The following is a 23,572-nucleotide window of genomic DNA, read 5'->3' as shown; positions in this document are numbered from 1 at the left end:
GCACATGTTGGGTAAATGACACAGCCTGGTTAGAACTCAGAGCTGTCTGGCTCCAAAGCCCATAATATCTTCTCCAAAGCATTACACTGCGTTGTTGTTTTCAAAAATATATTAACTATTCATCCAACTTAGTGCTTACTTGCTATGTTCTCAAACTAATCATTTCCACTCTGACCCCTTGGTTAGACTACTCACCTATACAAGTTTATATGCCTTTGATTGGTTACAGCTAATTGTTCAATGAATGGGTGTCTATCAAGGGAAGAGTCTTAGAGAAATGATTCTCAAGATTTTAGTGGTCACCAGAATCTCCTGGAGGGCAAGATTATTTAAATATACATATATATAAATACATATATAATTTTAAATATTTTTATCTGGTTGAAACACCATATATTTAGTGGCTTTTTTAGAGTACCTAGCAACCAATTAATACAGGTAGCATCCGTGATGAGGCAAAGAAGGGCCCAGAAGAGACTGCGTCTATAGACATCAAATAGAATTTTAGGAGTCTGGGTGGTGGAGGAGAAGGCAACTACGACCTGGACTGACTCGGTAGTAGCTGGGAGACAAACTCCCTTCCCTCAAACACACTACGGAAGAGAGATTCAAAATATTAAACAACTGTCCCAGCACAGATATTGATCAATCAGAAGAGAGGCTGGCCATTCCTCTGGAGGCCCCTTGCTCCGCCAGGAGTTACCCCTTTGGTTAGTGAATTGTGGGAGGCACAGGGTTGGGTGGAGGCATAGTAGGCAAAAGGCCAGCCCAGTGGGAGGCATTAAGGACTCAGGGCAGCAGCTACTGACCAAGAGGCATGGAAGTATTTCAATATTTTAAGAACCAGCATAGCCATGCAGTTGCTGACTGGCAGAATATCAGCCTGATTCCTTTCCTCATTCATGATCTTAGTCATACCAACTCATAGCTCTTCCCCAACACAAGATGCACACGAATTAACTCTGCCAAGGCATTGCTGATGTTTTTCTCTCTGCCTGGAAGGCAAGTCAAGACGGTGCCTTGCTTCATATCCAGAATATATAAAGACTGTGTACAAATCAAGAAGAAAAAGAGAGATCACTCAATAGAAAAAATGGACCAGAGACTTGAAGAGACACTTCAAAAAGAGGATATCCAAGTGACCAATAAACATATGAAAAGGGGTTCAACTTCATTACTCATTAAGGAAATGCAAATTAAAACCACAATGTAATACCTCTGTATACCCACCAGAATGGCTCAAATTATAAACACAGAAACTAGTAGGTGTTGAGGAGGATGTGGAGCATTTGGAACTCTCATGCATTGCTGGTGAAAGTGTGTAAACTTGTGCAACCACTTTAGAAAACTGCTGAAGCAGAACATTAATATACCATTATACCAGCAATTCTACTCTTAGGTACACACCCAACAGAAATACATGTGTTCACCAAAAAAGAAATGAACTACGAGTTCATAGAAACACTACTTGTAATAGCCCCAAACTGTAAACTATCCACAAGCCAATCAACAGGATAATGGATATATAAATAGTGGTACATTCATACAATAGACTATGAGAATGAACCATCTACAACTACATACAACAATATGGATGAATCTCACAAATATAAGATTCAGTGAAAGAAGCCACACTCAAGAGTACGTCCTGTTTGAATCCATCTATATAGAGTATAAAAAGAGGCAAAACAAGTCTATGCTATTAGAAGTCAGGACACCAGACACTCTCAAAGTGGGGCTTCTGGAGTGCTGATAATGTTCTATTTCTTGATCTGGATGCTGGCTAAACATAGTGTTCATGACTATGAATTCCCATAGTTTGTGGGAATTCATCAAGCTATACACTCACAACATGTGCCCTTTTTGGTCTGTATGCTACATTTCAATAACAACAAAAAAATTAAACATGGCATCTCTCCTTTGAGGCAGCACTACTCAAGTGTGGTCCACAGTCCGGACTGTGACCTGTTTGTCCCCAGGCTCTGACAAGATATGCACAGAAATTGAGAGTAGCACTTTCTGCTACGTCTTTCTAGACGTTTTTAGTACTCTGACATGGCTGCAACGTCCAAGCACATAATCATGTTCTAGTAATTCCTTTCCATAGTATTTTGCAAAAGTAGTGGTCTGCAATGGATTGGTAATTTAAAATCTTGGTCCTTCATCACATATAGTTTAAGAGGCACTACTCAAAGGTCCCTTCAAGTGTCACCTCATCTCTGATCCCTCTCTTGCTCTTCACTATAGACCCAGGAGGCCTTCAACCCTAGTCGGTGAGTTTACATTGGTAGTAAGGACAGCCAGGTGTGCACTTATGGTGGTCATATGCGGCTGATGCCTAACACAGAGGCACTTTACAATGCAGAACGAATGCAACTGAAACCCCAATGAGATAACAGAAGCCTGCCTTGAAAAGATTAGGTACAGAATGTGATTTTGTAGCCAGGAAGAAGGGAAAGGAATAGAGGGGAGTGATAACAGCCCCTTTTTCTTAAGTTATTAGACATGGTCAAGGACAAGAGGGAAATCTTTTCTTTCAAGCTAGTGGTTACGGGATCCTGTTCCCACATCCTCTGACAGGTTGCCATAATAGCTCACCACTGGATTCCTTAATGTCAAGTGCTCCCTGAGTGCACTGGGCCTGGTTTTTATCAAATAAAGACATATTCCTGTTCTCTAGAACATTCCACCCATGGAATACTCAGTGGGAAGGATTATTTTCAGTTTCGTAAAACATTTGAAAGTTTTCAACTCGACAAAGAACCTGTTTGACGCAATGGCAATAATGCCATTATTCTTCCTAACATAGCTTAACGAATACTCTGTCCGTATTTTTAAAAAATCATAATACAGTCCCTCAGGCCCACCCCTACATTGTTGGATCTGAGAAAAGAGTACAAAAGGAGGTTCACATACCATTTAAAGCTGTAATTCAGGCCACAGCCATGAAATAAAATACATTCTGTCCTTCCACTTTACAAATACACCTCATAATCCCCTGGAAGGTCAGGTTCCAATTCAGAATTCTCAGACCCCATGGAGTTCCATGCAGAAACATGTTGGCACAGGAAGAGATGACCCCTGGCCCTTAGCCCACCCCTTTTCTTTGCTCAGACTCCAGCAACAGCAACATCTGGACAATGAACCCTCACAGGCTCCAGGAGTGGGCTTAGAGTTCAGACAGGAAATTCTGAGTCTCAGGGATACAAACTGTGTTCTAGAAGAGGACACAGGCACCCCTCCTTGGCACTGCACATCCCTCTCCCCATGGTAATGGGCATGGCCCCTCTTGCCTAGGACACAGGACAGAACTGTAGCCCCTTATCGCTAGCTAATAATTTAATCCTTCCCCACCCAACCCACCCAAATAGATTTAAACCACAAGAATTTTCTTTTTAAGCAGAGAAATATAGATCTCAGGTGTTGGAGATAAGCTACCCACCGCAACTTAGTGTTTTGACAGCTAAAGCAAAAAGGAAAAGCCCCGAGTTATTAGTTCTTAAGTAATTTATGCAAGTTCATTTATTTAGGGAGACAATGTTTTTCAACATGTCAAATTCGAGGAACATTTTCTTGGGTTATTATATGAAATACATCCAGTGATGTATGAATTTCAAAAATGTAATCCATTATACAAACAGAACTGATCGTTTGTCTTCCTAAGGAGGTGATAAATTCCATGTTACACAATAGACTGCCTCACCGATATCATTGGCCATGAATCCCATTTGGAGTTTACTGCCTGTCTCAAAGGCATAGCCTTATTTAACTGTAATAATACCCAATCATAACCACTCAATCGGTTTTGTTTAATCACCAATGTTCCTGTAATAGTGAAAAGACTAGATTATTTTGTTTGAAGCTAGCACACCAAGTCCTGTGGTATGGTATAATTAAGAATAACTGTTTACTTTTCCTTAAATTCAACACCCCTCACCCCCACCTCAAAAGCCAGACATTAAAGTACTAAATATAATGATCTTGGTAAACCAAATTGCTATGTTCCTGGCAGCCCTTCCCTGCTGTTTCCCTTAAACATTTCTATCTGAAATGATGATGAATATAAAAAGAAAGAAAGAGACCTGGGAAATATACAGCTATCCCTTGACTGTCTCTTCCCCTGAACTGTCAGAATTTCCATTCGAGTGCTTCAAAACCCTCACTCTCTCCTTCCTCCTCTTCCCTTTTTGGCCATTTTATATTGTTACTTGCAATGTTTCAAATATCCATGGGGCACGCCATGCGGGATGGTGAAAAGACAGCCCACTATTTTATTTCTGAGTTAGTTTCCCCAAATAGATTGGGGAGTTATTGAGGACCTTCACTCATCTTCATACCCTCTGTACCCTGCCAGGGCCTGCCACATGGGAAGTCCCCGTAAAGTTACTGAATAAATAAATGATCAACTTGTTACCCTCATAAACTACGTACTACTGAGAGTTATTCAGGCATAAGGAATACCAGATTCTGTTCCCCACAGAAGAGAAATTAACCCACTGCATACCATAGAATTAGAAATTTCAAATATAAGGTCCTGGGTGATTCCACCCAAATCCCATCGGGCAGGGAATGACATAAAAACAACTCCCAGAACTCGGTGGCAAAGACAAGATGGAGAAGCACGCCCTTGGGACACCTTTTTAAGAGGCACTGTTTTAACTACATTTTGTAATTGTCAGGAGACTAGCTTTGGCTATTTGAGAAACTATATAACATTGCACTGAATCTCAGGTTATTTTTTGGAGGTGAAATTGAAAAGACATCAAATTCTGGAATAAGAGCTCAACACAATATGGCGGCCAAAGGCTTTCTTCTCTTCTACTTTCAGCTATCCTTTTCTAAATGTGCTTTAACACTACAAGCTGCCTCCATTCACTTTTGGGAATAGATGGGTTATAGAATATGAAACAAAGATAAAGCACATGGAATTTATTGCTTAACTAAGCACAATGTTGTGGTCATTAAAAAACCTACTAATGTTTCTTTCTTAAGGTGGTGCATGGGACCTGGCTTAACACATTTACAAGCATTTGAATTGTTCCCAAAATACAGCTGCTCTGTTGGTGGATTTCATGTGTTGAAGTGCTCTGTCCACAAATTTAATAACCTTAGGTATATGGTTTGATGGGTTGAGCCCTCTACCATAAGTTTTACCCTTGGGAAGACGGTTGCTGCAAAGGAGAGGCTAGGCCTCCCTATATTTGTGCCTAAGAGTCTCCTCCTGAATGCCTCTTTGTTGCTCAGATGTGGCCCTCTCTCTCTGGCTAAGCCAACTTGAAAGGTGAAATCACTGCCCTCCCCCCTACGTGGGATCAGACACCCAGGGGAGTGAATCTCCCTGGCAACGTAGAATATGACTCCCGGGGAGGAATGTAGACCCGGCATCGTGGGACGGAGAACATCTTCTTGACCAAAAGGGGGATGTGAAAGGAAATGAAATAAGCTTCAGTGGCAGAGAGATTCCAAAAGGAGCCGAGAGGTCACTCTGGTGGGCACTCTTACGCACACTTTAGACAACCCTTTTTAGGTTCTAAAGAATTGGGGTAGCTGGTGGTGGATACCTGAAACTATCAAACTACAACCCAGAACCCATGAATCTCGAAGACAGTTGTATAAAAATGTAGCTTATGAGGGGTGACAATGGGATTGGGAAAGCCATAAGGACCACACTCCACTTTGTCTAGTTTATGGATGGATGAGTAGAAAAATAGGGGAAGGAAACAAACAAAGGTACCCAGTGTTCTTTTTTACTTCAATTGCTCTTTTTCACTCTAATTATTATTCTTGTTATTTTTGTGTGCGTGCTAATGAAGGTGTCAGGGATTGATTTAGGTGATGAATGTACAACTATGTAATGGTACTGTAAACAATCGAAAGTAAGATTTGTTTTGTATGACTGCGTGGTATGTGAATATATCTCAATAAAATGATGATTTAAAAAAAAAAAATAACCTTAGGTATAAATACCACATTTTATAAAGTATTTTATTCACAGCATCTTCAGAAATTTGTTATGATGGAGTGGTTTAACCTATGATAAGTGATTCCAAACAACTTAGCTGCTAATTTTTGTGCTAACTTTAATGTTTAAAAATAAATTACATAGTGGGACATCAGAACAAAGAATTTCATTTAGACTGTGATCAACATATTTTTTCCCTTTCTGTGATATTCTAAGATAGAATATTACCCAATGGCATTCTGTAGACATCTTATATCTTTTTAAAAAATACATTTTGGCACAGCCCCAACTATCACTTCTCAAAGTCCAAAAAAAGCTGTTGGACCCAGAAACAGTCCCATGATGGATAGTTTGACATAGGACAGCAAATGCATTTCAAATAATTGGGAAAAGAATGGGCTATTTAATCAAGGGTACTGGGGCAACTGGTGATCTCAATAGAAAAGAATACCCTCACACTTCATAGCATGTATGTGTGCCCACACCCACACACACACACACGCGCACGCAAATTCTCCTCACATCGTACCCCAAAAAAGGGAACACCAGATAAATGAAAGACCTAATTATGAAAAGCAAAACTTTAAAATACTGAAAAACAAATAAATAAGAGAATATTGCACTGGGGATAGGTTTCTAAAAAAAAAACACAACAAATACAAACCATAAAGGAAACAGACTGACAAATTTGAGTACATTTAAAATGTGTGTGCATTGAAAGACGCCGTTAAAAAACCAAGAACACAAGTTACAGACTGAGAGAAGACACTTGCAACAGAATGAGCAACAAAGGAGTATTATCCTAAATATTTAAGGAGCAATAAATCAATAAGAAAACAAAAACCCAATAGCCAAATGGACAAAAAAAAGAACACTGAGTTGCCAATTCACTTATAAAAATTTGCCCAACCTCAGCAGTAATGAATAATTCAAGCCATAAGAAATTACCATTCCATACTTCCAGACTGGCAAAAAATTTAAAAGCCTGATAACGCCAAGCGTTGGCAAGAGAGCAACTTCAACTCTTCTTCCCTGATCTTAAGTGTGTATACTGGTACACCACTTTGGAAAGCAATTTGTCAACATCTAATAAATTTGAAGCCTGGAGAAGCAAAAATGCCAGAAGGTACTGGAAGGGCTGGTTTAAAAAAAACAAAAAAATACAAAAATGAGTCTACAATGAAGCACCATTACAAAAGGAATTGCAAATTTAAAGGCCAGGGTCTAGGCAATGGGAGTTAGCAGATAGGAAAAAGACACAGTGAGCAATTTTGCCAAGCAACTTTCTACTTTCTGATGGGTTTTGTTTGCTTATTAGCTGCAGTGACTTCAGGGACTGGTAGGATGTTTTAAAGAGCTCTCTGGTGCATAACAAAAACTCACAGTAATGTGAATATTCGCCTACTTCCCCTTTGCTTTTTTCTTGGTAATAATGGAGCATCTTGATTCTTCCAAGAGGATGTTGACATCAGTCTTCCAAATTTTGAAAGCCTGTCAATTTTGGCCTGGTTAGATGAATTAGTTCCATGAAAGACAAAACTGGTCATCTTCTTCAGATGTTAATTTCTTTCTCCATACATCAGTGCTGAGTTGAAGCTTAAATTAGTCACTTTTCTGTTATGTTGAATCACCTAAGTCCTTTATATATTATTATGTCTTCCATAGCCAAATCGCCAAACATGTTTTCTGATGATTTCCATTTCATGTGATCTCTTTGATCATTTATATTCTCATCCTCTCTTTACTGGGTACCAAACCTGGGAATGCAAAGCTTAGTAGGGGAATGGTCTCTACCCTGCAGTAGCTTAGAGAGCTTATTAACACAAAGAGCTCAGCTTAACCAATTTTAACACATGCCTGGAAGATTGTCAATCCTCCCGGAGCACATCAAGAACATCTAACCCATTTACTGTCCCCACTTAACTGTCACTCAATATAGACAGCTAACTTAAGGACATGTGGAAATACTGGGGAAAACACAAGTAGGAGGTTCTTAAAAATGCAATAAAACCAATCCTGTACAACTGTTCTTGGTGGATGTGGAGACTGAAGAGGGCACAGCTATTGCTATTCTTTAAGATTCCAACACCTGATTAATTTTAAAGGCAACAGGGACTCAACACAGTTGGCAGTTGGCTGCATGGGTATAAATTTTGATTTTAACTCATTTTTTGAAATCTAATACCTGCTAGTAACTAGTAAAAGCTAACATGTGAGCACTTACTCTGGGACAGCCATTATGAAGGAGTTCACTTAAGCCTCACGCCAGTCCTGAGGGAGGTATTGTTACTATTCCTATCTTACAGATGCACAAACCAAGGCCCAAGGTCCCAGAGCCAAGGAGTAGCAGAGCCAGGATTTGAAATCAATGGTCTGAGTCCAGAGCCTATGTTCAAAACCACTTTAACATTCCACATCCCAGAACTAAATGGTAGTATTGCTTGTCAGGGGTGTGATAAATAAATTATAACATCACTAAACATGTGTAAAGCACCACTGACCTTTATGCCTTATTTTTCAAGATGATTTCTCAAGCCAGTTTTGATCCTACTGCTAAAGCCAAGGAGTGGAGAGAAGGAACAACACTGCCTTGTAAGTCTTGGCTTCCATATCCAAAGATGGAATATAATTTAGTTTTGAGTTTCAGGTTCTGTAATATCCAAGAGAATTTGTTCATCAAATGGCACCTTCCCTAAATTTCCAGAACAACGTTCCTTCCAGGAAGCCACAAACTTTGACATCTCTTATCAACATAGAATGTCTGTGCAATTCACAATACTATTTTACTTATGAGGTACTTGTTAGTGCTTTTGGTTACTTCCTTCAAAGATTTTACCATCTCTTTGCTAATAAGAGGTCATCTGTTGAATGCCTTGCTTAAAATGCAATACAGGACTATAAGCGTCAGTCTTCATCACATTTGTCAAAGTCAGGCTAGACAATCTATGCTGCCATCTCTGAGTAAAAACTTTTCCTATTTCCTTAAACACATTAATTCTGAATAGGGGACATTAAGCACTCCTTGGATTATTGTTCCCAATTCTCCACTCCCCTAGCAGAGTATTAAACATCTGTTTCCTTGCCATGGCCTCCTGGTTGGCAGGGTGTACTTCACTGCCTCTTGACCTTGGGCTTGGCCATCCGACCTGCTTTGGCCAATGGGATATTGACAGACATGACACAAACAGGGGCTCAAAATGTGCTTGCCCTCTTTCATGCCTGCCTTTCACCATGCAAACATGTCTCAGCTGAAACCGAGACACACAGAGCAGGCTGAGACCCAAGACGCAGCTTGGAGCAAAGCCAGCAGAGCTCAACCTAAATCAGCTCAACCCAGCCAACCCACAGACAGGTGAGAGAGAAATGATCACTTGTTGCTATAAGCTGTTGCAATTTCAAGTTTGTTATGCAGCATTATTGCAGTAACAGCCGACTGATACCCAAGCCCTCCTTTATCTGCCTTCTAATTAACTTTGCAAATCATCCCTGATCCCTTTCAGGTGGGTGAGGCTGGGGGTGGGCAGCAGGGGGCAAGACTGGAAGGGTCTGATGGTGTTTTGGTTAAGGGAAAACAGAGTTTATGTTTTATGTGTAGCCACCACAGAGCTAATTAGTATTAGGTTTTGTTGTGTCTTCTACTAAATGTTATAAAGCACTTGTGGTAAATCGCTTCCATCCTTACACATCCCTCAATTAAAACCCATGTGCCTTCTTTATAGCCTTCACTTTAATAAGTCTACACTTAACTCTTACATGCTTCTACTTTCAGCATCCCTTATAGCACCCTATTGCTTTGGGCTGCTGTTCTATGTTTATTTTTCTTTGCTGCTTAAAAGACTTCCCAATTGTTCTTTCCCAAACACATTGCCCTGACTATATCCCAAACATTGTCTTCCATGACCCCTTACACAGAGGCTGTGGTGAAAGTGGCCTGTAAGCACTACTGAAAGCTGTTCAAATACAATGTCAGAACTAAATCATGTAACCTCTAATCCTTCCCTTGCTTATTCTTTGTTATTTTGAATAAACGTGCACAAGACCCAAGCATGGATTAAAATCTGTTATGGTTTTACTCTCCACAGAAATAAACTTACCAAAACCCATGAAATCAAAGCACAATCCAGGCTTCAGTAAGTTGCATGTTTGGTTGAATAAAAAGTATAATCTCTTATCCTTGTGTTTAGAACCTTCTAGCTGTCAGGACAAAGCCTGCACACTGAATGGGGCTTCCATATCCTCTCAGAATTGCAGTCAGGCAGGACTTGAAATTTTCTGCACTGTTTTTGCTTCTAGAGCTCTACTAATTGACCTCTATCCAGCACCAGTTTTGTAATTTTTCAAATGCTGGGGGAATAAACGCCTTTTGGGGAGTACTGGGAGCAAACAATTGAGCCCCGGATTAATGGTTTATCTAACGACCTTTTTTAACAGTGTCCATGAGAATATTTCCAACCCTTGGAAATCAAATAGGAATTCATTTTAGCAATTACTATGGCAACACCTATTGCTCTGGAGGTCGCATGTAACAATAAGTTGATATTTAAAACATTTAGATTCAGCAGTGGTTGCAACCGCAGCTTTCTGCAGTGTGACCCAGGGGATTTTGCACTTACCAGTGTTCCAGCTCCGTGCTACTCAAAGGAAGCTCTGTAGCCTTGCAGCAGCACCATCACCTCAGTTAGAAATGCAGATGCTCGGGCTGTACCCCGGACCTCCTGTATCCGACTCCACATTTTAACAAGATCCTTGGGTAATTCTTAGGCACACTCAAGCTTGAGAAGCACTGCCCTAGTTTTTCTATTCCTATTTCTAGATAGCAGGGTAACTACTGCTCCAGGTGAGGCTTTTCAAGTTCTTAGTCTTCTTGTAAAACATACTGAGTAACTTTTTAAAAGTGATCTATTTTCAAATTTAAGATGTTACAATATGGGGCTCTTTGAGTAAATCAAATCTTCAGACCCACTTTCACTTTCCATCCCTTCTGCCACACACACGCCCCTTCATGCCCTGCAATGTCTTATCTAGAACTCAGGAACACAAACATCTAACAACAAAGAAACAGTGGAGTCTTTGAAGCAAGGTCTTTACCCCCGGGGCCTTTTATTTCTACAAGAACCCGAGTGCAGAGAGGCAACCGCCAGCCCATCCTTTTAACTCTTGGTGGCATCTCCCTTTTTTGTTTCCATGGCAGCAGACATCATGGGCAAGTCCTGCTCCTCTGGCCTTCACAATGCCCCATGGGGGCCCTCACAGGGAAGATTCTCCTTTGCGTAGCTGTCAGAAAGCCTCTGAAATAGAATTTAGCTTCTAGGACTTCTGTTGTTTCATGAGCATCACATTTTACTGCTCCTTCTGCTAGATCTTGAAAGCAGCGGCATGCTTATTTCGTTGCTACACAAGTCCCTTGAGCCTTAGTCCTGTTATGTTTTTGATCCTGTATCCAAAAATCTTGCTATCACATCCTGCAGGCAGACCAGAAGCCAAAGGGGCCAAGAGCATTCTTCCCTCTGATTTTTAAATTTTTTAACGTTTTCTTTGGAAATAATTTCAAACTTAAGAGAAGTTGCAATAAGAACTCTTGACAGATTTAAAAACTATGGTCCATATTCCAATTTGTCAATGGGCCCAATAACATACTTTATGGTACCTGCTCCTCCAATACAGAACCCGACACAGGGCCAGGGATCATGTTAGGTTGCCGTGTCTCTTCAGCCTCCTATAATCTGGAACGTTTTCCCAGCCTTTGTCTTTGATGATGTGAACATATTTGAAGACTACAGTGCCCCCAGCCCTTTTATTTTTCCTTTTAGAATGAAAACATTAATTTACCACTGAATTACAGGCTTTGCATTTTCTCACTCATTTACAAAAACACTTACTAAATTCCGAGACCTGGGCTAGACAATTGTCCAGCCCTTTTTAAAATTGAACGTTTCTCATTTTGGGTTTGTCTAATATTTCTTCATGATTAGAGTCAGGTATCGCATTCTCAGCCAAACATTAGGCAAGTGGTGATGGACCCTTCTCAGGGCATCACATCTGGAGGCCCATGATGTCCATTTGCCCCTTGTTGATGCCGGTTTTGATCACCTGGCCAAGGTGGTGTCCAATTTCTCCACTGCAGACAATAATTTTTCTGTTACAAATTGTGGCAGGCTGAATAGTGTCCAACACCCCTCCAAGATTGTCAACCGCCTCATCCCTGGGCCTGTGAATGTTACAATGTAAAAAGGAACTCTACAGCTGTGATCAAGTTAAGGATCTTGAGGTGGGGAGATTATTGTGGATTATCCAGGTGGACCCAATGCAATCGCAAGAGCTCTCCTATGAGGGACTCAGGAGTAGTCAGAAAGAGCAGGCAGTGTGATGCCAGAAGCAGAGAGAGATCTGAAGATGCTATTACTGCTGGCTTTGAAGATAGAGGAATGCAGGTGTCCTCTAGAAGCTAGAAAAGGTAGGAAACACATTCTCCCCCAGACCTTCTAGAAGAAACCAGCTCGGCCACTTCTGGCCCAGGAAGGCCCGTGTCGAACTTCCAATCTCCAAAACAATAGAAGGTAAATTTGTGTTTTAAGCCACTAAGGTTTGTAGTAATTTGTTAGAGTGTCAATAGAAAAGTAATACAAAACTCATAAAGCAATCTGTGGGAGACACTTTTAAAACCATGTAAACATCATGCTCATCAAATTTCCCCCTAGATTTAACATCAATGGATTATTCTTGCCTGATCCAGTCTTCACTAATATGGTTACAAAATACTAATTTTTCTAACTCCAGTCCTCTTTCCCCCTTTACCAGCCCTCACCCAGCATGCTATAGTAAAAGCCTTATTTTTTTGTAAACATGTGTACTTATCCGTACATACTCATAATTTCCAGCTTTTTACAATGTTTACAGTTCATTATCATACTTAATTCTGTTGCACAAACCCTTCTGGACTTATCCAGCGGGAGTCAAGGCCCAAGCTCAAACTAAGACCCAACAGCCAGGATCAGTCAAGTGGAAGCCTGGTGCAAGAACTCCACCCAACACAGGTGTCCCACACCAGGTGGGGAGTCACTGGGAGCAGGGACATACAAGAGTGAGGTAGCTCACAGTGGAGGGAGAGCAAGCAGAAAAGAACAAAAGAGGAAGCCTCAGTTACAGATATGGCTGACAGTCAAAATGGCTACCACACCTACACACTGATCCAGTTTTCCTTTCTGACTGCTTGTGCCAGTTTGGATGTATTATGTCCCCCCAAACGCCACGTTCTTTAATGCAGTCTTGTGAGGGCAGATGTATTAGTGTTGATTAGGTTGGAATCCTTTGATTGAGTGTTTCCATAGAGATGTGACTCAATCAACTGTGGGCGAGAACTTGGATTGGATAATTTCCATGGAGGTGTTATCCCACCCATTCAGGGTGGGTCTGAATTAAATCACTGGAATCCTATAAAAGAGTTCACAGACAGAAGGAGCTCAGAGCAGCTGAGAGGAAAGAGAAAAGGTCTGCTGGCGAGGCTAAGAGAGGAACCCAGACACTTAGAAGCACAGGTGCTGGAGAAAAGCTGAGAGGACAAAACACCCCAAGAGCAACATTTTGAAGAATGCACAGGAGCTGAGAGAGGAGCTGGAACACAACCTGGGATCAGCAGATGCCAACTACGTGCCTTTCCAGCCAACAGATTTTCTGGACACCATTGGCCTTCCTTTGGTGAAGGTACACTTGTGTTGATACCTTAATTTGGACATTTTCCTGGCCTTTAGACTGTAAATTTGTAACCAAGTAACCCCCCCCCCTTATAAAAGCCAATCCATTTCTGGTGCTTTGCATAATGGCAGCATTAGCAAACCAGAACACTGCTGTACGTCCCTCTTCAGCCCTTTGCTTGGGGGCACCAAGAAGCCCAAAAGAGGCAAGCCCTGGGCTTTGATGACACCCTACATTGATGACAGCGGTTTCACCAATATTGGGACTTGCTACTGCAGTGCAGACATACTTGCCAAGCCACTCCTTCAACACATGAAGGTGCAGGGCCCTCTCCCTTCAGACTGCTTTTCTTCTTGAACAAGCCCAACCCCAACCCCGTGTAATTTCTTCACACTGGCCTGTTCCTTCCATGCTCTACTTGGAAAATGCAAGTAATGCACTTTAATCTCCTAAGGTTGGAAATATTTGTGTCTACTATACATATGAAGTATTAGAGATAAACATGAGCAAGGAGGACCAGTGGCTGCCTCCAGAGCTTTCATTCTAGTCACCTGTCAGCTGGTTTGGGCCTTCACTCAAGTTGTGTTTCCTCTGCCGCTCCCCATATTTGTGTCTACTATACATATGAAGTATTAGAGATAAACATGAGCAAGGAGGACCAGTGGCTGCCTCCAGAGCTTTCATTCTAGTCACCTGTCAGCTGGTTTGGGCCTTCACTCAAGTTGTGTTTCCTCTGCCGCTCCCCCACCCCATTTGGTTGGAAGCCTCCTGTTTTTAAGTGGCGGAGTCAGAAACCAATCCCAGATGTCTATATTCTTTTCCACCAAGATATACTGTCTCTTCAGGTATTAAACATTTACACATATATAGACAATAAATATGGGATTTAGAATATTTAATGAGACTGAGGAGAAGAAAAATAGAAATGCTGAATGGCAAGGGACCACGCAGTGTATGGGATGTTGACAGAAGCTCCCTTAGCATTGGGAGAATGGAGAGTGGGGGGATTTCAGGTATCAAATTTAACTCAAAGGACAGCTGAAAGCAGGCAAAGGTCAGGTTGTCCAGAAAGTAAAGGACAAAAGAGCTCTGTGCATGATCAAATTCAAGGAGAGCTTTCTGATCCTGTCATGAACTGGGAGCAACTACCACCATATCCATTCACCAATCCTCCATGCCTGCTTTCTTGAACATGTAATACTGTTTTAGAACAAAGTCGAGAAAAAGGCATTTCCCAATAGGAGGCACCAGGAACAACCTCTAACAAGACAGCTCCAGGCTCAGAGTCTACAGACACCTGCCCCTTGCCAGTTTCTACTATGCTGGGCTGCCCATCTCTGGGAAATGGGGTGACATAACCCAACCACTCCCTTCCCTTCCCTGGATATTGGAGGCTTTCTGTTAAAAACACCCAACTTGTGCAGCCCGTTTCCTTTCCCAGAAAAGCCCGATTCATTTTCTCTGCTACATTCCTGTGCGAAGTTGCACAGAAAGGGGCCTATTCCCTGATGCTTCATCATAAAGACAGAGCTCACTGAAATGCTCACCGTGTGCAGGCTGCACGGGCAGGCTGCTGCATTAACAAGCCTGGCAGGGCATCTCTGGGTCCCCTAGAAACAGGAGATGAGTACACTTGTCCAGTTGACATTTATAATCTTGATTGCCAAGGGACATCACATCCAAGAGTATTCAAATCACTTTCCAAAAGCACTGGGCTATTATTTCCCCGTGTTCTATTTCGCATTTTTGAAATAATGAGCAAAGCATAAATCAGTGGAATGATTGCACCAGGTAACAGAGATTCTAAATGGTTCTGGCCAAGGGAAACTGATTTGCTGGTACTGATCGGAGGTCATGATAAAAGCGTAAAGGGACGTGCCTACCCTTCCCCACCACCCAAATGCCATGAAATAATGGAAGCAAAAGCTGTAGGTCAGGGCTTTTTAACACGGGGTCTGTGGACAGAATTCTGTGCACCCATAAACCTAGGTGGGAAAACATTTCTTTCTACAGTTTCACTATTTCTTTAAGCATGAACTTAGATGCCAAACCACGTCAGTACTAGCAGTACCTACGGCTTTGAAACAAGAGACATCAGATATGTACTTACCGCATTTCAGTTGCTGCAGATCTCAAATATTCACACTCATTAAGACTTCAAAATTATGGTATTCGACCCACCACTAGATCCAGATATGTAAAAAGTTAATAAAGAAGCACAAATATTAAATCATAAATTAAGAATATAATTTGTATCGCTTTAATACTGAGTGTTTTATACATTAAAAAACCTCTTTCTGAAAAGGTGCTCACAGGCTGCCAAACAGGTCCCAGGTACAAAAACAGTTGAGAACCTGATTGAGGCTTCCCTATTAGAAATTTAGAATGCTCAAACCTAGATTAGAATTGTTACCAGCAATGGCCCTCAGGCCCAGTTCAAACTTTCACTGCTGGCCTACTCAGTGAAAGTAACATCTAATTCCCAAAGCTATTGAGACTGAGCAAGATAATACACATGAAAAAGTGGTGTATTAACCAAAAGCACAGCAATATAAAAGATTATTTGGTACAAAAACACTTAACAGGGTGATAGAAGGTTAAGTGTTTCTTCAAGGCCACCCAGCAGCTCATATCTACCAAGATATCAAATAATGCTGCTCAACTGGCCTCTAGAACAGTGAGTGCTACTCAAAATGCTGTTCCAAGACAACGGTAAGAGGCTTGCGCCAGAATGTAAATCAACCCACAGCTTCCTTTGGTGAGAAAGTATTGCTATGAAAAAACAAAGTTTACTGAAGTAAAAGTGCTCAAAAAATGAACAGCTCATCAACAGACCACTGCTCTAGAGTCTCCAGTATAGGCTAATGATATAACACAATCTCTCTCTCTCTCTCTCTCTCTCTCTCTCTCACACACACACACACACACACACACACACAAGTCTGCACCTACCCCAGGAGCCACAGGAACTGAATGAAATTTACCAATTTATTGAGAGAGAAAATGCACGCTCTTGTGCCAACAACAGTTAATACAAGCAAGGAAGTGACTATTCAGATGCACAGGAAGTAACAGTGCATCTTTATCTAGTCCAATAAAAACAGTCAACTCAGCCTTCCTCCAGCCCAGTCAGATCACCATTAATCAAATTTTTAAAATATCCCAGGAGAAAACATTTCATTTTTTTTAATAAACCAACACTTGATATCTGTTGACATGTTGAACAGAATTTAAACTATAGCAATATTGGTCTTTGATTAAAAAGCAATTATATGATATTACAGTATATTCTACTTTAAATTAGAAAGGAGGCTGCGGAGCTTACAGTTAACGCTAGAGGCCATTTACAGTAAAATAACAGTGCTTGGATCGTATAACATTTCTTTAAAATGCAGCAAAAGTAGAGACTGCTTTTGGATATCAGACTTCAGTTTACACGCCTTTCTTTTAAAACAATTACAAAGATATTCAAAACAATCAGAGCTCACCCTTTCTCCAATATGAAGAAATGAATGGGGTCAGGATTCACTGTTACCTCCCCAAATAAAAACATCTATTTTCATTCGTTTCCTCCTGCTGTGACCACATGCCTCATTCTCTCCTGAATGTACCTGCGACGCCTGGCACAACCCAGCCACCTCACTTCTCTCAGCTCTTAGCAGGGCCTGTGTATCACCAGACTTATCAGCGGGTCCATCATCGCCTCAGCCTCGAGCTAGTCTTCAAGTATAAAGTTATGTCCACATACTAATTAGTAAACACCATATTCAGGCAATAGATTTACTTGATCTCTTTTCTAAAATGGGGGGAAAAATGTCCTCAATCCCATTAACTTGAAACAGTGTTCTAACACTAAAAGTACCATTATTTTAAATCTTACACACTGTACAGAGACTCCGAAAACATTATAGAAGAGTTTGAGGGGACACGTCAGAGTCATGTCTGCTAATGCTGTTTTTTACCTATATGCTCAAGAAAAATATTTGGTAAAAGTTCTAACATAATGACTCTAACTCCTTTTCTTCTATGTTATTTGTTGACCCTTTTCTCCGGCCAATCCAAAAGAGAAAAAGGGGCAGGGGAAGTAGGTACACTTATTGTTCCATACCGTGAACCTGCCTTAGGAGAAAGAATGTTCTGTGCTGACATTAATTCTCTCTCAGAATGGACACTGGATGTTTCATTTTTAATACCTTTGTTACTGCAAATTTACTATATGAATTCATTCCACTAAGGAAGTACAAACCTTTTATGGAAACAATAGAATAACCCAGTGATGTCTAACAATTCAAGTCAATATAACCTTACCTTTGATGTGGACTGTTATCCACAAATAAAATACCCTGCTGTTAGCTACAAGCACTTCCTTGGGAGAGTTGAAGTCATGCTTGTTGCTGACGGTCTCTCCACAAACCCCTATCTCTGTACATTCACAAATCTGCTCAAAAAGTTTCATAGCAGCTATCCAAAATGAACTTTATTTCCACATTTAATATACTGGTAAGAGTAGGAATAGAAATACTTTTGACTTTCAACTTCAGAGTAAGGCAAACTCTTTTACTATCCTTGGGTCTATTTTATAACGAAGAACTGATCAGTGTAATAGGCTGTGTATCATTTACTGTGATGGTAAATGAAGTCATCACTTCTGTTCAAAAAATGCCCCAATACATTTTATCATCTCAGAGAGAGAGAAGATGACCCAGAGTGATACAACAAAACTTAAAAAATAAGACCAGGAGATGACTTTGTTCTATGAGAGCTGAGGTGAGAAAGAGGAGACTGGGGTGAAATAAAACAACACAGAACACATGAAATTTCTCTTTTGTGATTTTAATGGAAGCAATGCTATTTCATTTTTTAAATTCTCTTATAAGCACCAAATTTTATTATCTAAGTCAATTTTTTGTCAAGAAACACTATCAAGAACTTCCCTCAGGAACAAAACAATGCTGTTCATTCTTCCTAACATCCAAATTGAAGGTCTACCAAAACAAAAAAGCCAACACAGAAATCAAAAGTAACAAAAATCACATTCTAGGGGTTCAGTGCATTCAGCAGCCTTCACTGGGCTGCCTATCATCCTTTAGCTGACTTTCAAAAAATAACACCCTAGCTCATCAAAATATACATTTTTCCATTTGCTTTTTTTAAATTAAAAATAATAATTAAAAAAAACTTTAAAGGAATTCACAATCAATTGCCTGACTCATTTCGGTGTCACCTACAGCTTATAAAGGTCAGGATAGCAATTTGCAGAATACATGATTAGGTGATATTAATCTTCAAGGTTTAGTTTTCTTCCAAACAGTGTAAAATACCCACCTGGAAAGGGAGTCAAGGAATAAGAGCAGGTAATTCTAGGAAGTGCAGCCAGAGCTTAAAATTGCTTTCTCACCTACAAACTGGAAGCTGGATGAGACCCTTCGTGGCTGACAGCACTGTGCAGTGGCAGTCTGGGCCCCCCACCACCAGTGATGTTTGAACTGGGCACAAATGGACAAAAGGCTAAAGGAAAACAACTATTCTAATCGGTAACACTACTGCTTCACAGTCTCTAAAAGTTTGGGGGAATAAGTACAAGGAGGGAAGGAGAGAAAGACAAAGACAGGAGGGAGGCAAGAGACGGGTTGGGGGAAGATGAGGGAGAAAAGGAGGAAGGATGGAGGATGGAAAGGAAGTGGGGAGAAAGCAAAGAGTGGAGGAGGAGGGGAAGGGGAGGGGGGAAGGGAAGGAGGAGGGAAGGGGAGAAAAGAAAGGAAGGAAGAGGGAAGGGGAGGAGGGAGGGGAAAGGAAGGGAGGGGAAGAAAAGGGAGGGGAAGGAGGAGGGAGGGGAGGAGAGAGAAAAAAAAAAGGAGGAAGAAGGGAGAGAAAATCAGAGGGAGCAAGTCTTTTCTCCCAAAGTTATCAACTGGTTTCTAAAATCCAGACCTGACTGTAAAAAATGCTCCAAGAGGAAGCCTGCTGAAGGTGAATGGTTGGTGAGGGAGAAGTGTCAGAGTTTTCCAGAGGCTACAGAAGACCATGGAAGCCCACCAAGCACAGAACATCTCCTCCTCACACTGAGGACCCCAAGGGCTTTCCTCTGAACCGGATCCAGTATCTCAGCCGGTTGTCCAGTGCTCTGCCCGCCTGGGGCCCTGGCTCTGTTAGAACCGGCCCCAGGCTGACAGCATGGTTGCTGCCCAGCAGCAGTCACCAAATTGCCCCTGACAGCAATGAAAATGCTGTCCCAGCAACTGCACTTGGCCACTGCTTCTGTCCACATGGTACTGGCTGCACTTTAGAAGGAAACGCATTATAAATTTTCAGTGAAAACGGTCACATTTCAGTTTTTCTCTGGGCTCTCTTACTTTTCTGGGCTAGCTTTACTAAGTGGAACCAATGGAGAACAGGATTGTTAACTTTGAGGACCCCAACACTGTTTTTAGCTCTCGATTTCTACTATATGCATATCAGCATCAAGTATAGAAAAATCATAAAAAAGGATAATTTTAATATTAAATGACGAGTGTCTCCATACTTTTTGCCCGCTACAAGTTGGACTGAGTTTTGCACCAGGGCCTCTCAACGTCTTAAGGTGCCCATCAATTCCCTGGAGGGCTTGTGAAAACAGGGATTGCTGAGCTCCACCTAGGGAGCTTGAAAAAGCCTGATGGCAGGCCGCACCCCAAATCTCAGCCTGGGACCCAGGAATCCGTCTTTTTTTTAAAGCGACCAGGGCATTCCAATGCACAACCAAATTTGAGAATCAGGGCTTTGTATACCACAGAGCTAATTCCATTTATTATCGGAATTTTAAAATGTGAAACCGGTTTAGGATTTACTTGGGTGTTCGGATCTGACAACACAAAGTCACGCTCAAAGGATACAACTCCAAGTATGAAGGGACACAGACAATCTCCTTTGAGAATTCCACGGGACAATACAGGCGCCCGAGCTGTTCTTCATAGAGCGACAGGGCTTCCGTCAAATTGACACAGTTACCCTAAATCAGAGAAAAGCAAACAATGGAATTCTTGAGTCCTACTGCATGTCACTCTCATTTGAAGGTCTCTAATAAAGGAGAACAATTTTAGCTTTAGATAAATGTTCATCTTGGAAAATGAGATAAGGCTTCTGTAATTTCACAAATTGCATTAATTCTATTTATAGGCCCATTAGCTCATTGTCCCTCCACCTCATTTACTAAACCCTTTCAAATTATTAGAGTATGAGGCAACAGAAAGCCATCAGACCAATTTCTCATTAGTGTCACATTCATTGTATCAATGCCATGCAATTACCATAAGATTCATACACATAACGCATTCAAAATATATTTTCCCAATAATGGTCACTATTGTGCTACAAATGAAATATCAAAAGGATGTTCTTGATTTCCAGAATGGTTTAAACTACAACCCTCATAAGAGTCTAAAATGTGGATACATGATTTTATTCACACACCATGCTTCCCCAAAATCTGTGACTGATTTTAAGCTATAAAAGAATAAAAGATTATTCAGGATATAGATGCTAAGATTATTTCCCAGTTCCACTCGTTATCAAAAACTTTCCTTCGATTTCATTGTTCTAACTTTTCTTTAGGTTTGAAAATTTTTAAGTTAAAAAAATGCTGTATTTCCCCTAACCTCATAACAATCTTAAGTTTTCCCCCACTATATGATAAGTAACACTCCACCAGAAGAGAAAATAAATGCTATCATGCTTAAAAAAACAACCAAAAAAAAGTGGATGAAATAACCCCAATCATGTTTATACATCTTTCCCTGTTTTCCTTCAAATAAGTGGTAACCACTCACTCCCCCAGAAAAAAACTTAAGTCAGCATGTCCCAAGAAATGCTGGTACCGCAAGTGTTCCTGACAAAGTGTTCCATGTGCAAATAAGTGCTGGTAACAATTTCCACTGCCTTTTCTCCCTTCTTGTCACCACTTTTTCAGCCTCCCCAGGAGCTAGAGGTGATTAATGAGATATGGTGGAAGTCTGCTGAGAAAGCTTTTGATTCTGAACAATCAGTGGTAGACAGTGACCCCAGCCCTTCTACTTTCTTCTGATCTATAACCTGGACGTGACATTTGGATCTGCAGCAGCCATTCTGTAACCATGAGGAAAAGGTGAAGAGAGTTGGAGATGCTGGCCAAGACACACTAGAATCAGTACGGTATCTGTGTAGCTCTAGAACAGAGCTTCTCCATCTTTAATGTGCATATGTATCACAGGGGATCTTGTTAAAATGCAGGTTTTGATTCAACAAGTCATATTAGCACAATTTGCTCAGCCTAAGAGCTTTTCGTAACAGACGTAGAAAACAAGATGGGTATTTGATACCCTTTACTTCCTTTTAACCTCTGAAGTCCTTAACATTTGGCAGACTACTGAATAGATATGCTGATTCCATTTCTTCATAGGAACTTGACTATCTATTTGCTTAAAATAACCAAGTCCAAAGTAAGATGAAAATATTTACAAATAAACACAACCTGTGATGGAAGCACTTCCTGAGAATGGCATTTTAAAAGCAACTAACCAACCAGCCATGGGCAACAGGGTAGAAAGAACTATTCCAAGAGCCAGCCTTGGTGGTTTTAACTTAGCACATTCCCTCAGTATGACACTGTCCTTCAGTGCCAGCCTGTTTAGTAACCCATCATCTAGGGACCTGCAGTGGGATTTGGTCAAAGTGCCCTTCACCAGCATATAATTTGGTTTCAACATCAAGTTCGCCATGAGCGCATATAAACACCACACATGTAATTTAAGGCTCACAAATAGCAAACACCGCTTGGTTGTTTTTAGAACACACCAACACTGGGGAGGCTAGACAATGGAAATGCCACCAAGGTGCACAGTTCAGTGGTTTTCCTTGACATCTTAAAATTGACACAGCACTCTCTTTATAGAGGATATATGGGAGAACCTTCTTACAGAGAATGTGGGAAGGAAACAGGAAAGCTTCAATGTGTTCTTTTCCAATATTGTCAAAAAGCAGTTTAAAAAAGAAAAAAGAAGCCACAAAGAGAGACCTACCCAAAAAAAGTAACCTGATACCTTTCACTTTGCCTGTGTATTTAAATGGAACAAACTGCATTTTTCTTTTTCACTTTTTTTTTTTTAAAGAAAGACACATGGGAGATGCAGAATAAAAATCTAATTAAGTACCTATTCAAGATGAGAAGAAGGGAATAATGGGTTGGGGCAGGAAGGGCACACTTTGGGGTTAAGTCAGTGCTCCCAAATCAGTAGCTCTGGTTCTCCGAGAAAGTTCTTCCTGCCCCATGTTAGGTGTGGCTAGGTGACTCTTGTTTTTCTACTTTATAGACTTCTGTATTATTTTTATCTTTTAAACTTAACAATTAGCAAGCATTATTTCTGTAATATAAAAAACAAAACAGGCACAAAAGAATACATCCTTAACGACACTACTTTTTATCAAGTTTGAAAGCAAGCAAAACTAAATAATATAATGATTTAGGAAACTGTACATACGTGAAACATCTATAAAGGAAAGTCCAGGAATAATACAAGAAATCACAATAAGGATGGGTTACTTCTGGAAGGCAAGCAGGGATTAGGGAGGGCTCTAGACATGTCAGTTCTCAAGAGGGGTGGTGGAGTCAGACGTTCACTAGCATTTTGCATCATAACTTCCACGTACATTGCATTTTTTTGTTATGTATTAAATAACCTAAGTTTTTTTTTTTAATGGGGGAGAGGGGCAGGGAGAGAAGGAAGGGAAGGAGATGAAGTACTAGGACCTGCCTCTTAAGTCCCATGAAGATGATTCACCAGCCTGCCAAAGCCAACTCAATTCCCACACAACCCACAAAACTTTTCCCAGCTTCAGGGCACACCGACAAGGCTGACACCAGTGACATCGCAAACTTGTCACTGTGAGGCAAGCAGTCTTTGGCGG

At 40.9% G+C, this 23,572-nt stretch overlaps 2 protein-coding genes across 7 annotated transcripts in view; both read right to left on the bottom strand.

Annotated features, from left to right (window-relative positions):
• The window catches only part of PHEX (phosphate regulating endopeptidase homolog X-linked), a 259,988-nt gene extending 242,838 nt beyond the window's left edge, over positions 1-17,150 (bottom strand). For 3 of the 6 annotated variants that reach the window (XM_037821359.1, XM_037821363.1, XM_037821364.1), the window contains exon 1: positions 15,765-15,834. The gene's annotated coding sequence lies outside the window, so the exon portion shown is untranslated. Of the gene's footprint in view, positions 1-10,575; positions 10,596-15,201; positions 15,838-16,606 lie in introns of those variants that run through there. The other 3 variants (XM_037821360.1, XM_037821362.1, XM_037821361.1) reach the window with 3 other exon arrangements.
• Positions 17,151-18,471: 1,321 nt separating this feature from the next.
• Positions 18,472-23,572, bottom strand: part of SMS (spermine synthase) — a 63,343-nt gene continuing 58,242 nt past the window's right edge. The window contains exons 10-11 of the mRNA XM_037821440.1: positions 20,527-20,642; positions 18,472-18,979 (exon numbers count right to left, since the gene is read on the bottom strand). Coding sequence (XP_037677368.1) covers positions 18,940-18,979; positions 20,527-20,642 — 156 coding nt within the window. The 3' untranslated portion in view covers positions 18,472-18,939. The remainder of the gene's footprint in view (positions 18,980-20,526; positions 20,643-23,572) is intronic.

The sequence above is a fragment of the Choloepus didactylus genome, chromosome X (genome assembly GCF_015220235.1).
Source record: "Choloepus didactylus isolate mChoDid1 chromosome X, mChoDid1.pri, whole genome shotgun sequence".
Classification (NCBI taxonomy): Eukaryota; Metazoa; Chordata; class Mammalia; order Pilosa; family Megalonychidae; genus Choloepus; species Choloepus didactylus.
This window is presented reverse-complemented; position numbering and strand designations above follow the sequence as displayed.